Source organism: Chiloscyllium plagiosum, chromosome 26 (genome assembly GCF_004010195.1).
Source record: "Chiloscyllium plagiosum isolate BGI_BamShark_2017 chromosome 26, ASM401019v2, whole genome shotgun sequence".
NCBI lineage: Eukaryota > Metazoa > Chordata > Chondrichthyes > Orectolobiformes > Hemiscylliidae > Chiloscyllium > Chiloscyllium plagiosum.
Window position 1 is genome coordinate 12791525 of NC_057735.1, and position 14261 is coordinate 12805785.

At 42.4% G+C, this 14261-nt stretch overlaps 1 protein-coding gene across 4 annotated transcripts in view; it reads right to left on the reverse strand.

Annotated features, from left to right (window-relative positions):
• Positions 1 to 14261, reverse strand: part of LOC122563099 (solute carrier family 26 member 9-like) — a 110042-nt gene that overhangs the window by 41760 nt on the left and 54021 nt on the right. For all 4 annotated transcript variants that reach the window (XM_043716529.1, XM_043716525.1, XM_043716527.1 and 1 more), the window contains 4 exons: positions 11787 to 11934; positions 10156 to 10269; positions 5614 to 5691; positions 2022 to 2117 (listed from right to left, as the gene is read on the reverse strand). In XM_043716529.1, coding sequence (XP_043572464.1) covers positions 2022 to 2117; positions 5614 to 5691; positions 10156 to 10269; positions 11787 to 11934 — 436 coding nt within the window. The remainder of the gene's footprint in view (positions 1 to 2021; positions 2118 to 5613; positions 5692 to 10155; positions 10270 to 11786; positions 11935 to 14261) is intronic.

Genomic DNA, 14261 nt, shown 5'->3' on the forward strand with positions numbered 1-14261 from the left:
GGGGATGAGGAGGGTGAGGTAGTTAGAACGGGGATGAGGAGGGTGAGGTAGTTAGAACGGGGATGAGGAGGGTGAGGTAGTTAGAACGGGGATGAGGAGGGTGAGGTAGTTAGAACGGGGATGAGGAGGGTGAGGTAGTTAGAACGGGGATGAGGAGGGTGAGGTAGTTAGAACGGGGATGAGGAGGGTGAGGTAGTTAGAACGGGGATGAGGAGGGTGAGGTAGTTAGAACGGGGATGAGGAGGGTGAGGTAGTTAGAACGGGGATGAGGAGGGTGAGGTAGTTAGAACGGGGATGAGGAGGGTGAGGTAGTTAGAACGGGGATGAGGAGGGTGAGGTAGTTAGAACGGGGATGAGGAGGGTGAGGTAGTTAGAACGGGGATGAGGAGGGTGAGGTAGTTAGAACGGGGATGAGGAGGGTGAGGTAGTTAGAACGGGGATGAGGAGGGTGAGGTAGTTAGAACGGGGATGAGGAGGGTGAGGTAGTTAGAACAGGGGTGATGAGGGTGGGGTAGTTTGAATGGGGATTTGGACAGGTTTCTTCACTTTGAGAGTGGTGAGCTTATGGAAGTCCGTGCCACAGAAAGTGATTGAATAGTTTCAACAAAGAGTTAGATTTAATTTGTCGGGTTGAAGGGATCGAAGAATATGGGGAGAAAGCTGCAACAAGGTCCTGAATTAGATGATCACCATAATCATACTGAATGGCAGAGCAGGTTTGAAGGACCAACTGACCTTTTCCTGCTCCTGTTTCCTATTGCTTAACAGCACTTTGAAAATGAAGAATCTGGAAACCAGTGAGGGTGACCTAAGCAACCGCTTTGAATTTTTGATGCAGTTGCATACCTCCTGCACTTTCATGTGAGCTTCTGAGTTTTCCCAGACCTTATCCCTACCACAGTTGCCTTACCACAACTATTTGCCTCCCCCACATTGTTTTTCTGTGCTCCTGTCTAACTTTGCCTTCCAGTTTTCCCTTGAGAAGCTGCTTACTCATGCTTGGTGTTCAGTTCAACAAGTTGTAGCTGCCCTTGTCCACCTCACCGTGTTTCTCTTTTTCACTTATGGTAGCTGCTGACAGTTAGCTATTCAGCTTTGAAAGGCACCACTGTTCAGGCTGATAGTATTCCTACCCAGTGTCTATACCTTCCTAGCATGAGTTGCTGTGTAACAATCAGTAACACAGCTGATTTATTGTTTCCATATCTCTGCACCATCATTCAGCCCCACAACAATTCAAGAATCCCACACTCTTCCAATTTTGGTCTCTTTTGCGTCCCCAATTTTAATTGCTTCACCCCTGATGGATGTGTCTTCGACTGTCCAGGCTGCAGATGTTGGAGTCTTCTTCCTACTCGTCTCCACCTCTCCATTTCTCTCACTTCCTTCAAGGCTGTCTCTGTGACCAAACTCTTTGATAACCTGTCCCAATTGATCCCTTGTTCAAATCCATTACAAATTTTGTCTGGTAACTTACCTGTGAAACACCTTGGAATATTTTACAATGCTAGTAAAACAATCTAAATTCATGATATTGATGATCAGGTAACTTTGTGTAGGTCTGGATTCAAACCTGGGTTGTGGAATGAATTGTTCAGTACTGTATTGTCAGTGTGGGAGGAGTCGAAAAGTGTGGCACTGGAAAAGCACAGCAGGTCAGACAGCATTCGAAGAGCAGGAGAGTCGATGTTTCCGGCATAAGCCCTTCATCAGGAATGTGTGGTGGGAAAGGGGGCTGAGAGATAAATGGGGGAGCTGGGGAGGCAATAGTGATGCAGATGGGGGTATTGTTGGTGCACTTCGTAAATGAACACTATAATTAGATATCTTTAGAACTTGATGTATCTCAGTTGTTGCAGTTTTCAAAATGCATGTATAAAGGCCTGAATTTCTAAATCACTTGTTAGAAAGAGGGTACTGGGAGCTGCATATTCAAGCATATGTTGTCCATATGTGTCTTGACACACTGCAGCCAACACATTATGTATTTTTGATGCTCATAATAAACAAATCCCACTTACACAGTCCAATTTGCTTTTCTTCCACAGGTAATAGGGGTCTGTGACCTGCAATAAAGTGTTTTTCAGGTTCACAGCTATCAATGCTCCCAGCACAGCCTAGAAATAAAGCAAAGCACATTTCATACATTTGAATGATGACAAAATCTGCTGTTTTTTAAAAACCAAATGGATAATGCAATATGGATAATCGAACTGTATACTGGAGTAACCCCTTGTTTTCTGCATGCTACTGATGTCTATTTAAAATACTCAAACTCTTTTATGTCCCGGTTTCCTTGTGTAAACTTTGATCCACTTTAAATTCTGTAGATACACATGGAAGAAGGAGGCCATCTGGTTCATCTGGTTCATCCTGCTGCAAGAGGTTGATTGCTCCAGAGTTTGTGAATGCTATCTTCTACCCAGAGGCTAATCTAGGTATTAGTCACTGTTGTTTGGTGTTTTTGTATCTGTTGCCTGTTCTCTGTGCTGTTAACCAGACTGCCAAACTCAACGCCTCATACTATCCACAAGGTCATTTTTCCCTTTGTCAGAGCTGAGGGGATTCCTAACCTGTTCAGTGATGCTATTGTCCGTGGAAGGATAAGGCAAAACACAGTAATCAGTGGTTATCTGCAGTGCTCACTTGACTCGCACAACACAACTGATGTTCAATGAGGAAAGATGCACATTTGTGGCATCTGAGATTGACTTTTCTGGGTGACGACAACCGGATTGAAACACATGCACAGCAATATCAAACCATTCATGTGCTTCAGACCCTGTCACAGTTCAAAGAGTTGGAAGTGACCATGTGTGCTGTCAATATTTATCATAAGTTCATTCCTAAATAGGTAGAGATCATGCAGCCTCTTCAAAAGCGATTGTGTAAAGAAGCACAATGGCAATGGATAATCTCTCCACAAATAGTGCTTGACACACTAAGATGAAGATAGCATCTCCATCAGTCACCCACTTCAAGCTACATGGGGAATGTGTCACAACAGGAACATGAGGAAATGCAATTGGAACTGTACTCTCACTTTACCTTGAAGAAAATGAGTGACCTATTGTTTTGCATCATATCAGCCGTAGGAACTGAATACAATTACTCTGCTGGAAAGCAGGAAACTCCAAAGCTGCTTCTACTCTTGTGAACATTGATACAACAATGGTTGAACTTTCACTCTCCTCATCGATCATCAAACAGTGACTACATTCCTCACTCTATCAAGATCTGATCATTGATCCCGTGCATCTATGGATGGCTAGATCATCTTCATCAGCCAAAGCTTGAAGATGAGTATCTTGCGGATTCACATACTTGCCATAATGAAGACAAGATACTGTAGTTGCGTGGAAATTTGAACACAAACACAATGAACGTTGGAGAAACTAAGCAAGTCTGGTAGCAGGCTTAGATGTACTGCTGCCACAGACGGTATGCATGATAGCAAAGTGATTTGAGATGTTGATTGTGAGACACTATAGTAAAAGCAGACCAGGGTACTTAGAAATTAATGATCATGGCGATCCCAATGAGTCAGTGTGATCATCGCTTCATCAAGATGCTCATGCAGAACCACAACCTTAGGGTTTGTGGATCTCAGCACTGCCATCAGCTACATGCGTAGCTCAAAGACTATTTCTGTTCTTGCGAAAACAAAGACATTGAACCCAAACAATGCCTCAATGAATATACAAATGTATGTTGTTTGGAATGGTTTAATTTCAAATTAGGTTTTTTTTTTCTAAGGCAGAAGGCATTAACGCGCTTGCCTTCATTACTCAGATCTTTAAGTATAGGAGTTAGGACGTCAAGTTGAGGCTGTCCAGGGCTTTAGTGAGGCCTTTTCTGGACTACTGTGTCCAGTTCTGGTCGCCCTGTTAAAGGAAGAATATTATTAAACTGGAAGGGTTCCAAAAAGATTTACCAGGATGATGCTGGAGTTGCAGGGTTAGAGATATGAAAAAAGACTGTAAAGGCTGGGACTCTTTCACTGGGGTGTAGGATTTTGAGATGTGACTTTATTGAGGGTTATAAAATCATGGGGGGCACAGATAAGATGGTTGACAAGAGTATTTTCCCTAGGGTGGGGGAGTTCAAAAATAGGGGACGTATTTTTAAGATGAGGGGAGAAACTTTTAAAAAGGACATGATGGGCAACTTTCTTACATAGAGAGTGATTCGTGTATGGAATGAACTGCCAGAGGAAGTTGTGGTTGCAGGTACAGTTACAATGTTTAAAAGGCATTGGATAAGTTCATGAAAGGAAGGGTTTAGAGGGATATGTGCTAAGCGTAGGTGGTAGTAGTTTAGTTTGGAAATATGGATGGCATGGGCTGGAGGATGTGTTTCCATGCTGTATGACTCTATAACAGATATGTTCATAGAATCCCTTCATTGTGGAAACAGGCCCTTTGGACCAACAAGTCCACACAGACCCTCTGAAGAGTAACCCATCCCCCTACCCTATAACTCTACATTTACCCCTGACTAATGCACATCCTTGAACACTAAAGGCAATTTAGCATGGCCAATTCACCTAACCTGCACATCTTTGGATTGTGGGAGAAAACCAGAGCACCCAGAGGAAACCCACACAGACACAGGGAGAACATGCAAACTCCACACAGACAGTCGCCCAAGGCAGGAATCGAGCCCGGGTCCCTGGTGCTTTGAAGCAACAGTGCTAACTACCAAGCCACTGTGCTGCTCAGTTGTTCAGTATTTGGTAATTGTTGACAGTTCTAGTGCTGTGTGCTGTTAGTTAAGCCTACTGGGTGTAGTTTACAAAAAAAAGAGAGAAACCAAATGCAGGTTCGGAGCTGGTGACTGCAGAATTTTTAAAAAAGCTTTTTATAATCAAATCCCGTTCACACATAGGTACAAATAAACCCCTTGATTTTTTTGTCAAGTTAGCACCTAGGTCATCTTGCACTCTGATAATTATCCTCCAGTAATGTCAAGTATTAACTTGAACCTGTGCTCAGGATTATCCTTTCTTCATTTGTCCATGCGATGTGGACACTGCTGGCGAAGCTAGCATTTTTTGTGTGTTCCTGATTGCCCTTGAGGCGGTGGTGGCAACCTGTCTTTTCAGTTTTATTTCACTGGCAGCACATTCACCTATGAGCTCAGGAAGTTGTTAGTGGAAGCCTCACTGTGGAATATTTGTACCCCTGAAAATACAGCCTGACTTATGTCATGTTTTAGGTATGCCCTCTCTCTGCATAAACGCATAATTGAGGCAAACAGTAAGGGAGTACTGCAGTGTCAGAAATGCCATCTTTTGTATGAGATGCTAAATTGATGTTTTTCCCTTTGGTTACAGTAATGGGTGACTTGGATTTATTTGAAAGATGATAATGAACCTTTTCCAATGTCCTGTTCATCGGTTATCCCTCAACTTGACCAGTAAAACAAGTGATCTGTTAGGTATCACATTGAAATTTGTGGTACATTGGTCATAGCTCCTTGTTACAATTGTGATCTTCACCTTAAAAGTAATAAATTTGCAGTGAGGCACTTTGGAGTTTTGAAAGACATAAAATACGTCACAGAAATGCAAGTTAGTTCTTGCTATGTGTCATTCCGTGAAAAGCCTCTTACCTTCGGAAGTGGCTCCAAGTATGTTCCTAAAGCCAGGAGTACCACTAAGACCACAATCGCTACGCATAGACTTGCAAACTGGAATGAAGAGATGACACATCATATCACAATATCTAATCTGAAGGCCTCCAGCCAAGGATAAATATTTGCAGTATGTTCTCATTAACAGTGATGATTTCAATAAACTTCTACGTCAAAGGGTTGCTCCAGACAGCAGCAGACATCCAAAAAGCCAGGCAGTGCACAGGTGACCTTAAAGCCAGCAATTGGTCTCTTTTACATTCATCAAGTTTTAACATTGGCATGAGTGACTGCTCAATTAGATCTGAGCTCCAAGAATACACTATAAGGAAATAGTATGTTTCTGCAAACACACACAAAAAATGACTTAATTCAGGTCTTAACCAGTGCATTGAAAAATGGACCAATGTGTTCATAAGAAACAGCAACAGAGAGAAGTTAAAGACAAAAAAAAACAAAGCCTTATAAATCATAAAAATGGATTTGGGGGTGCTGTAAGTGTCAGGAAAAACTCAAAAGCTTATCCTCAGAATCAGAGAGAGGAGTGAGCAACTATTTAGTGGCTTGTGAGCACACCAGTGGTGCTACCTCACTGAAATATATGAATACTTCAGCTAAATCATTCTGGGCTACTGCATGGAGGGGACAGAAATCCTCCCCAATAAGATAACAATGAGTCCTCTGTTCCTCTCACAATGCAATGGCTCCCTTTATCAAGGTGTGGGTGGTCACTTACATTGTACTATGCTGACCTCCGGGGGTCTAAGCTCCGAGCTTGACTGCCTGATGAGCCTTGCTTCTATATGACAGCTTCTTCTGAGGCAAGTCGCTTTCTTTTATTGGTCAGAGTATTGAGTACAGAAGTTGGGAGGTCATGTTGAAGCTGTACAGGACATTGGTTAGGCCACTGTTGGAATATTGCGTGCAATTCTGCTCTCTTTCCTATCGGAAAGATGTTGTGAAACTTGAAAGGGTTCAGAAAAGATTTACAAGGATGTTGCCAGGGTTGGAGAATTTGAGCATTGCAACATTTAAGAGGCATTTGGATGAGTATATGAATAGGAAGGGTTTGGAGGGATATGGGTGCTGGCAGGTGTGACTAAATTGGGTTGGGATATCTGGTCAACATGGACAGGTTGGACCGAAGGGTCTGTTTCCTTGCTGTACATCTCTATGACTCTATGACTAAAAGTCACACCTTTGGGAGTCCTCACCTCTGACGCACAGCTCATTGTGCTTGTTGACTTTAGGAGTGAATGGGTATCTAACCTTACAAGGTGCTATAGGCAACTCAGACGTCAGGTCAGGACTCACAGTATCTGGAGTGTTCTGGTCTGAGTTTGCAAACATTCCTGCGTGTGTTACACTGGCAAAGCTCCATAAAAGTCTGTGGTTTTGGCTTTTGCTGGGGAACTTTGCAAGACAGGCATGACCAATTGGAAAAATGGGCACATACCCACTTGCCAGGAATCCTGCCTTTTCACTGGTTCCTTTTAATGATCTGAACATTGGGAAAGCTGTGAATCAGGTAAGGGCTAAGTCCCTATGTGTCCCCTAAGTGACTAATGTGTTTTGCTGTAAAACTATTAATCAACATGAATTTACGAAGAAACTGAACTGTGTTCCAATCCTGAGAGCGTGATTGAAGAGGATTTTATACAGTTCTCTCCAGGTATTGAACCAATAGTACCTGGTATCACATTAAAACAAAATCATAAGAACTAATTAAACGGACAAATTGTATTCTGTCAAGAAACATGGAAACACTGTTCATGATTCTTCAAACAAGCTAACAAGAAACTCACACTGAGCAAGCTTTCATTATTGTTCTTCCATGGAATGTTGACATTGCTGGTAATGCCAGCATTTATTGCCAATCCCCAATTACTCAGGAGAAGATGATGATGAGCTACTTTCTTAGACAGCTGGAGGATCCCAAAATTATAGTGGTGCTAGGGAAGGAATTTTTACTCAGTTTGTTAGAATCAAATGGCTTATATAGAACTTTTCAGAAGGCAGCTAGACGTTACCATGGGTCTAGAGTTACATGTAGGCCAGCCAATGTAAGGAGCATATATTTCCTCCAGTGAAGGACATTAATGAACTAGGTGTTTTTTCTCAACAATCTATTCAATTCATGATCAGCATTATTGAGATTCATATTTTTTGGAAAAAAAATCATCAAATATAAATTGTCTGGCTGCCACAGTGGTATTTGAACATAGGCCTTTTTTCACTTGTCTGAATAATTAGACCACTAACATGAACACAATATGAACATTCCCATAGCTGTTTCTGTCGCATGATTTGAAGAGAGCATTCACTTCCTGTAAACCCCTACACATCCAACAAGCTGAGATATAAACTGACAAAGGAGAGGGTGAAATGCCTCTATGTATGGATAAGAACACTGTGCCATTCTGTCGTGTTTGTAATGAGATCAGCCAGGTGGACCTCATAGAATCTGAGTTCTCTGATTGGGGCTGTTAATCTGGTCCAATCAGGGAGCCTTGGGCTAACAGATAAAAAGATGAGTGATGGATGGGTGGTTTGCTGGGTTGCCTGGGGTGTGATATATGCACTGTTCTATTGTTCAGTTTATCAGACTGTTTGTACGTGATTGTGTCTACTGTTTCCTTTATGATATGATAAGGTGGAATTTGAGGTTTGTCCTTTTTTCGCTGTGAACTGGTTGTATGGTGTGGTTTGGGTCTGGCTTTGCCGTTCCTTTCCCCTGTAAATTGCTGTTTCTTGTAAATCGCTGTTCATTGTTAACTATTTGTTTGTACTGTTTAATAAAATAAAAAGAAATAAAAAAAGGAGTATCAGACATTCCGCACATTGATAGCTGATTCTGAAGAGGCAGCACTAGAGTCAAGAATTGTGCATGTGTAAGTAAAGGGTGACTTGGTGACAGGTTACCAGACTCTGCAGATCCATTTCACATTCAACTGGCAAAGACCACACGGTTTTTATTGAAAAGTTCCTGTTGTTTATCCATACACATCTATCTTACCTATCAGGGTACTGCAATCAATAGATAGCTGGACGTTGAATGGGAAAGACTCCATCTTCAATGACAGGCCTATTCCTCCAGGTCCCAGCACTAAGCCAGACTGCTTGTGAAGTACACTCAGTGCACTGAAATGTGATGCACTGGTTTAGTTCAAGTGTTAAATTGTTACACCTGTCCCTGGGTGGACCTTTGTCAAATGAAATTTTCAAGATGGAAATCAATTGATTTTTGATAGGTAAGGAAACAAAAGAAATGATATGTCCAAAGAAAGGGACAAAGACTTGAACGACAGATGCTGAATGACCTACCCCTGTTCTTGATTCTAACTTTCCTTCACTAGATGATTTGTCTTGAGGCCAGTTCAGTTCTGCTTTCCCTCCACCCCCATGAGGGTCATTATGGACTGTTCCTTGATTTGTGGATAGCGTTTACTCAGGACCATGGTTGTTCTGTCTTGGGTCTTTGTAAGAGTGAACAGGGCAATTTCCAACCTGTGGATCTTTGAGTGCATGGTACAGAACTTCCTATGGAGTATTGGGATCTGGAGTGCAGAATTTACTTCCTCTTCTTTCCTTCTGTGCCACTGCTCTGCCTCTTCAGTCCAATATGGTGACTCAAAGTGGGATGCAGCTTGATGGGCAAGTTATCACCATTTGGAAAGAAAGGCAGCCAGTTCCTCCCAGTCATTATTGTCAATGCTGCCATGTTTCAAGGAAAATTTCAGGGGGTCTTTGATCATCTTGCTTGACCTTCCCTGAAACTTTAGTCATTTAAGAGTTGAGAAAACAAACTTGACAGAGGTGGCAAAGAAGATTTTTGACTATTCTGACTCAGTGACCCAATCCATTGAAATTGATTTTGCAGTGGATTTGGCTGAATGTTTGTGAGGCTGACTTCAGGAAGGACACAAAGATTTGTTTGATGGTCCTCCCATTGAATCCAGATGGTGCTTCAGAATCATTCCTAATGAAATTTCTTTCATGTTCGTATGTGTCATTGATACATACCTAACCGGTGGGAAAGACTTCTACAAAGCTTCATCATCAAATACTTTGGCCAGATTGATGATTGCAGTGAAGAATTCCTAGTGTTGTTCTAGACATTTTTATTGGATATTTCTCGTAGCAATTCTATGTCGGAGATTGCTGCAGAAGGTCTAAAGCCACATTGTGTCTCAGGGAGTATTTTTTCCGGAGAGTAGTCCTAATTGGCTATCAGACATGGATAAGCATCTATTTGAATCTGCAGGAGGTGGGAAACATATACCATGAAGGATTTTTGTTTGTCATCATGAATTATATAAATGACCATGAAATCCCACATTGTGGAAGAGGTGTGATAAATGGATAAGCTACAGGAACGTATCAATGTCAGTAAACTGTTAAGTTTTCACAATTTAAACTGAAGTGATATGCTTATATGTGCAAGAGGCTCTTCAGTCTTTACTTTGCCAGTTAGATCCATACCTTCAGTAGCAATAGCAGTAACGGAATTAGTAAATTTACCTGTGAGCTTCCACCACCTCCTTCTATGGCCAAAGTCACCGACAATGCACAACAGATAACATGGATACGGAAGAATGATCCAAAAAAGTTACCAAAACCTAGTGCCAACATTTCCTGGAATACAGAAAAGCAGAAATTATGGCAGCAGCAGGAAAATTGATTAGATTAGATTAGATTACTTTACAGTGTAGAAACAGGCCCTTCGGCCCAACATGTCCACACCAACCCGCCGAAGCGCAACGCACCCATACCCCTACATTTACTCCTTACCTAACACTACGGGCAATTTAGCATGGCCAATTCACCTGGCCTGCACATCTTTGGACTGTGGGAGGAAATCGGAGCACCCAGAGGAAACCCACGCAGACACGGGGAGAATGTGCAAACTCAGTCAGTCGCCTGAGGCGGGAATTGAACCCGGGTCTCAGGCGCTGTGAGGCAGCAGTGCTAACCACTGTGCCACCGTGCCGCCCACCATTGGAATCATGAAAGTTTATGTTACTATAATAGAATATTGGTAGAATTACAGATGCTGCTGTAATCGAAGAGCGTCTCAGAACTATTGACATCTGCCCAACCATCAGATCTTACTGGATGGAAGTTGTTCAAAATTCCTTTGTAATTGGGCTTTCCTTTGACAGGAGAGATTGGTTATCCAGTTCTCATACAAGTAAAGGAAGACTGTAGGGCTGGCTGCTCTCTCATTAGTGAGAGAGAATAGTAGTAAGTTTAACATGAGAATCAACACATGTCAGGCACTATATGCCCATCTCCAGGCCAATGTACATCCCCATTCCCCCATTGTAGTGGAAATTGAGGACATTCGGAAATGGTCTCCTTTACCCACGAATAACAAGGCTTTTAACCAGCCTAATTGGCTGATTTCCTCGTGAGAGCAGGCAACCTTGCTGGATTTCTGCCCACTGACCCCAAAATAGTTAGCACTGGGAATGGTTTCTGGAAAATGGCAACCCTTCCAATGCTGGTATTTGTGGATCCCTGTCTACCTCTGTTCCTGACCTCAGTGGGACCTGAATGTTCTGCCCATAGTTTCAGTAATTAGGATCAAGGAATAGAGGAAGATTCCTTTCCAACTTTATTCAGCTGGAGAAGAAAGGCAAGGGTAAAAGGATGAACCTTTATTTAATGATAGTACCAAGGTGGAAGTGTAATGAAAAAGTGGACTAATTAAAGGTCTGAGGCACAGGCTTGGCTAAGGAATCATAAGATGCACTTGACATGAGAGCATGGAAACAATGGTTAATATTTTCTTCAATCATGTGTTATTTTCTAGCTCCAACAGGCAACCTATCAAGCTGATGAGGTGGGATAAGGTTGGCCAGTTAGCTGAATTACTGAGCTAATTTGGATTGTTGGTTAGTTGCTCTTGAAGGTATTTGAAGTCATTCATGATAGAAAGCTCTTGAGATTAATACCAGATTATATACCCTGATTTTATCATTGCAAAATCCACAGCCACAAAATGTTCATTTTCCGGAAGACTTAACAGATTGGCAGTAGTGCTATAGTAACAATAGTCTGAAATAAAATAGTTTACTAATGCTGCAGTTAGAACATTACAGTAGATTTTTCAAAGGCCATCCTTGATGTACATGTGACAAGTTTCATACCTGGTTTGCACTGACAGTATAGGTATGCCTGGAGGAGATTGTCCTTCCCACAGCTAGATTAATGACGTATCCAACTATAGCAAGAGAGAACGCAGGTCCAACCATATCACCCCACAGATTGACCAGAGGAGCTTCTGGAGGAGGCAGCCTTGGAGACAAAAATATGCCAATATTTACTAATGTTGCCTGAATGACTTGGGAAGACATTCCATTGGGAAATAGTGGATTACTTGGAGAAATCCCAATGAAATCACGTTAAAAATCTGAACTTTCTTCGTTTGGCCAGCAATGTGGAAAGTTGAACGTTGTCTCAAAGTGTCATTTGAAAGATTTTGTTTTCCCCTCCCTTGCTCTTGAGAAGGTGATGGTGAGTCACCTTTCTTGAATTAATGCAGTCCTTGTTCTGCAATTGATACGACCAGGAGAAAGTGAGGACTGCAGATGCTGGAGAGTTGGAATCGTAAAATGTGGTGCTGGAAAAGCACAGTGAGTCAGGCAGCATCCGAGGAGCAGGAGAGTCAACGTTTTGGGCATAAGTCCGACTGAGTGGCTTACTAGGGCCATTTCAGGGCAGTTAACAGTGCACCACATTGCTGTATGTCTAGAGACATATTGGAGGAAGTGAGGACTACAGCTGCTGGACATCAGAGCTGAGAGTGTGGTGCTGGAACAGCACAGCAGATCAGGCAGCATCCGAGGAGCAGGGGAATCGATGTTTTGGACAAGAGTCCTTCATTAGGAATGAGGCACATGCAGACCTGATCAAGTAAGGACAACTGATTTCTGTTCTCTAGCAGAGTTTTTGCACAATTCCAGCAGCTTCCTGGTTACAATTACTGAGACCAGCTAAAACAATTCTAGTTTAATCAATTTAAAGATCTCTAACTCTCCTGGAGAGATGTGAACCCATGCCTTCAGAACATTGGTTTAGTAACAATACTACAATGTCACTGCTCCTCTTATCTTAGGTCTTGGGTTTTATTTTTGAACTAAAATATAAACAGGAGCTTTCCTGTATCAGTTGGGAGATAAAGCAGTCAACAGAATGTTGTCAGGCTGTCATTATTGCCAAGTTGTAGTGCAGGGTACAAGGCAAAGAATCACAGAATTCCTACAATTAGGAAGCAGGCTATTCAGTCCACAAACAGTATCTCATCCAGACCCATCTCCACCCCTGCATTTCCCATGGCTAATCCACCGAGCCTGTACAGCTTTCAACTGTGAGAGGAAAGACACACAAACAAAGGGAGAACATGCAAATTCCACACAAACAGTTGCCCGAGGCTTAAACCAAACCCAGGTTCCTGGCACTGTGAGGCAACAGTGCTAACCACTGAGCCACCTCACCACCCTAAGAGGCCAGACTGTGCCATACTTAGTACTTCTCGTTTAGGCAAGGTATGGTTCCATCTGCCCTCGGACTTGCCAGGATATGTGACAGGTTCCTTTCAAGATAAAATACATTAGTACTCTGGATACGCTCCAGCTAACAAAACCAATGAAGCCTCGTTATCGTCAGTTGGAGTTCAGATGCAGGTTAGATCTCAACAATTAAGGGGCCTGTGACTGAAAACCAGGGCTAATGGACTAGCTCATTCCAGATTACTACTAGAATATAACTGAAAACGAGCTATCCTTCCTGGAGCTAAAGTTTTTTTTAGGTCAAATTTACTTCGATGTAGAAACAGAATGTTTATCTGTTATGGAAATTGCATTTAGCATTGCACAGACTGGGAGTACTTTATAAAAAGAAAAAGAACCTATAAGGTTGTTTTTGACTGGCACAGTAGTGGACAGCAAAGAAGGTTACCTCAGATTACAACGGGATCTTGATCAGATGGGCCACTAACCTGAGGAGTGGCAGATGGAGTTTAATTTAGATAAATGTGAGGTGTTGCGTTTTGGCAAAACAAATCTTAACGGGACTTATACACATAATGGTAAGGTCCTAGGGAGTGTTGCAAAACAAAGAGACCTTGGAGTGCAGGTTCATAGTTCCTTGAAAGTGGAGTTGCAGGTAGATGGGATAGTGAAGAAGGCGCATGGTATGTTTTCCTTTATTGGTCAGAGTATTGAGTACAGGAGTTGAGAGATCATGTTGCAGCTATACGGGACGGAAGGATGTTGTGAAATTTGAAAGGGTTCAGAAAGGATTTACAAGCATGTTGCCAGGGTTGGAGGATTTCAGCCATAGGGAGAGGTTGATAAGCTAGGACTGTTTTCCTTGGAGCATTGGAAGCAGTTGGATGACATTATAGAGATTTATAAAATCATGAATGGCATGGATAGGGTAAATAGACAAGGTCTTTTCCCTGGGGTGGGGGAGTCCAGAACTAGAGGCATAGGTTTATGGTGAGAGGGGAAAGATATAAGAGAGAACTAAGGGGCAAATGTTTCACACAGAAGGTGGTGGTGAGTGTGTGGAAAGGTATCTAGATGGGTATATGAATAGAGTGGGACTGGATTAGGTTGGAA